The sequence below is a fragment of the Halyomorpha halys genome, unplaced genomic scaffold (genome assembly GCF_000696795.3).
Source record: "Halyomorpha halys isolate HHAL.00 unplaced genomic scaffold, Hhal_1.1 Scaffold1551.1, whole genome shotgun sequence".
NCBI lineage: Eukaryota > Metazoa > Arthropoda > Insecta > Hemiptera > Pentatomidae > Halyomorpha > Halyomorpha halys.
Window position 1 is genome coordinate 56,074 of NW_027109850.1, and position 2,758 is coordinate 58,831.

The window sequence follows — 2,758 nt, forward strand, 5'->3', positions numbered from 1 at the left end:
TTTCTTATTTTTTTATTGATTTTTTTTTTTTTACTTTTATCATGCCTTAGGCGTTGATGACCAGAGGGTTTTACGGCTTTAAGCAACAATCAACAACAAAAACATTTATTAAATAATAATGAACCAAAAAACATGATGTATATAAATATATATATCAATTTATGTGGTAACTGTTTACTTGAAATAAAAAATTACCTAAGTAGAAAATAGTAAAACATACAAACAAACAAGATTAATACACAATGTTATTAATCAATTTAAATATTCCTGCCTATCTATTAAGATTTTGGCCTCAGGCTCTAAAAACCGATTTAAAACATTTATAAAAATGTAATTATAGATTGGTCTAATAGGAAATTTTTTGATAGCTCTTTAAATAAATGATAATATTGATGGGGAAACATACAATTTAGATTAATCGGTTCATTTGTAGCCACTAAAGCTATGATTTAAATTATTTCTTGCTTTTCTTTTATAGAAAGATGTGTTAAATATTCTCAGAGTAATTACCACAACTGGACTAAAACAAAAACCAAAGCATAAAAGAAACACAAAGAATAAACTTAAAAATATAATAACTAAAATTCATAGAAATGATTTCCTTTTTTACTTTTTATTTATGTCTAAAGTTCTCCTTTTAGGATCTATGCAGTCCGAGAAACAGAGTGTCAAGATTCCATTCTTGAGACCAGCAAAAAATAAATATTGACTGACCCAGGTGGGAATCGAACCCTTAAAGTTCTAAACTAAGCATCGACTCTCAGCCCAATGTGCTTAGCTATCACACCCTGATGATTTCCTTTCTTAAAAATATTACAATTCAAGAAGATACTTTAATAAACACGAATTATCAAGGGGCAAAATTCCATTTGCTTTGTTTGAAGAGAAATTTTCTTGAGGCCAGTAAATCTGAACAAATTATCAGGATATAAAAATTACTGAGACACAAATTATTAGAATTCTACTGAATAATAAAATCTTAAATGTTTACCTGGTTCACCTGGAACACCTTTTTCACCACGCTCTCCCTTTGAATCAATATATTCAGGAGGTGAATAACCCGGCCGACCTACAGCACCCTATAAGCCAGAATATCATTATTAAAAATCTTTAAATTTAATTAACAGAGAAAAATGAACTTACTACTATCTTACTAAAGAAAAAAGCCTATAAATTGTAAATAAGCTAGATATTACTTTCTTAGTCAACTTTAGAAGGTCAGACAACAAAAACGAGTACATTTTCAATCAGAATTCTAATCTAGCAACTCTATAATAGCCACAGTTCAGGAAGGCTTATATTGCCATTGGTAGATCAAATCGAAGGATATAGGCCGAGGCTTAATGGCAGATTGTAGTGCAATGAGAATAATAATTCAGAGCCAAAATGATAAGAGAAAATGATAAATTTAAGAAATCTCGCTTATTGGTTAGATAGGATAGTGGGTTTCAATATAACAATAAGTTACCGAGTAGATGTATATTGTACTAAATCATAATTGTTAAACATTTGTTGATTTACAAGAGATTCAACTACTATTTTTTTTTTCGTCTTAAGTTGATCACTTTTACCACTAACCTCATGTAAAATTAAGAAAAGGGATCATTATCTATATCATTCTCAATGATGTCCTGGAGTATCATTCTCTAGAGAGATTCTACACTAACAATAATGATAAGAAAATATTCATATTTGAATGGATGTGGTATAAACTGAGAGCTTAGTATCTTAATATAAAGCCCAGTTCAGTGGTGAATGATACCTTGTTGCCTTGATCCCCAGAAATGCCTGGTACACCATCCATACCAGGGTAGCCAGGAGGACCTTCCATGCCAGTTATCCCTTGGAGTCCAGGAAGTCCTTCCATTCCTTCTTCTCCCTTAATTCCCTTTTGTCCTTGCAATCCAGGCCAGCCTCTTCCTCCCCTTTGACCAGGTGGGCTGAATAAAAAAAAATAATAAAAAAATACTTATATATCCTAATCAAATGGAAGAAAAATTAAAATAAAACAAAAACCAATAAATAATGCCAGTCCCATCTGACATGGAATTTTTGGTACTGACACAAGCTTATGTATTGACTACAAGCTGATACAGGTTCTTTCTGAATCCTCAAAAAAAAAAAAAAGATGCAAGATACAACTCAACGATCACAGCTCAAGTGATGAAAGATGTTTAACTACTTATAATAATTATAACTGAAATCTAGATATATTAACTGGTTTCTGTCCACTCATTAATATAATCTGTTTTATCTAATTAAAATTTGATCCATCAAAACCTGCAGCTATGTATTTGATAGACACTCTTATCCTACCAGAGCATGTGAACATGATTAAATCTGTGTACCTATATTTTGGTCATTGTTTATTCTATAAAAAATTGTATAAGATTGTATATATACATTCAGAGTAAAAATCAATATGAATAAAATGTAGTGGTACGTTATTTTGAGCACAAAATTTCCAAACTCTTAAGCTTTCATATCTTCTATTTCATCTAGGACCACCCCACAAATGGAGTATACATCCTAAAATGAAAATAAAACTGTAATTAATTTTTCTTTTCATGCCAAAATTCGCAGAATAATATCACTAACTTAGTAGTAAGAACAGTGAATAAGCGAAGATCCTATAATTTGTTATTTCTTAAAATAAACAATAAAGAATGAGAAGAACAAATTTTGGAAAAACATCTAACATAATGATCTTAGATGTTCACTGACCAGTTAATGATAAAGTAAAAAGTATTATATTTAT

The 2,758-nt window shown here is 30.1% G+C and overlaps 1 protein-coding gene across 1 annotated transcript in view; it reads right to left on the reverse strand.

The window, feature by feature from the left end:
* LOC106690014 (collagen alpha-2(IV) chain) overlaps positions 1-2,758 on the reverse strand; it is a gene marked incomplete at its 5' end in the record, with an annotated part of 87,428 nt that overhangs the window by 12,185 nt on the left and 72,485 nt on the right. The window contains 2 exon segments of the mRNA XM_014435265.3: positions 992-1,079; positions 1,763-1,940. Coding sequence (XP_014290751.1) covers positions 992-1,079; positions 1,763-1,940 — 266 coding nt within the window.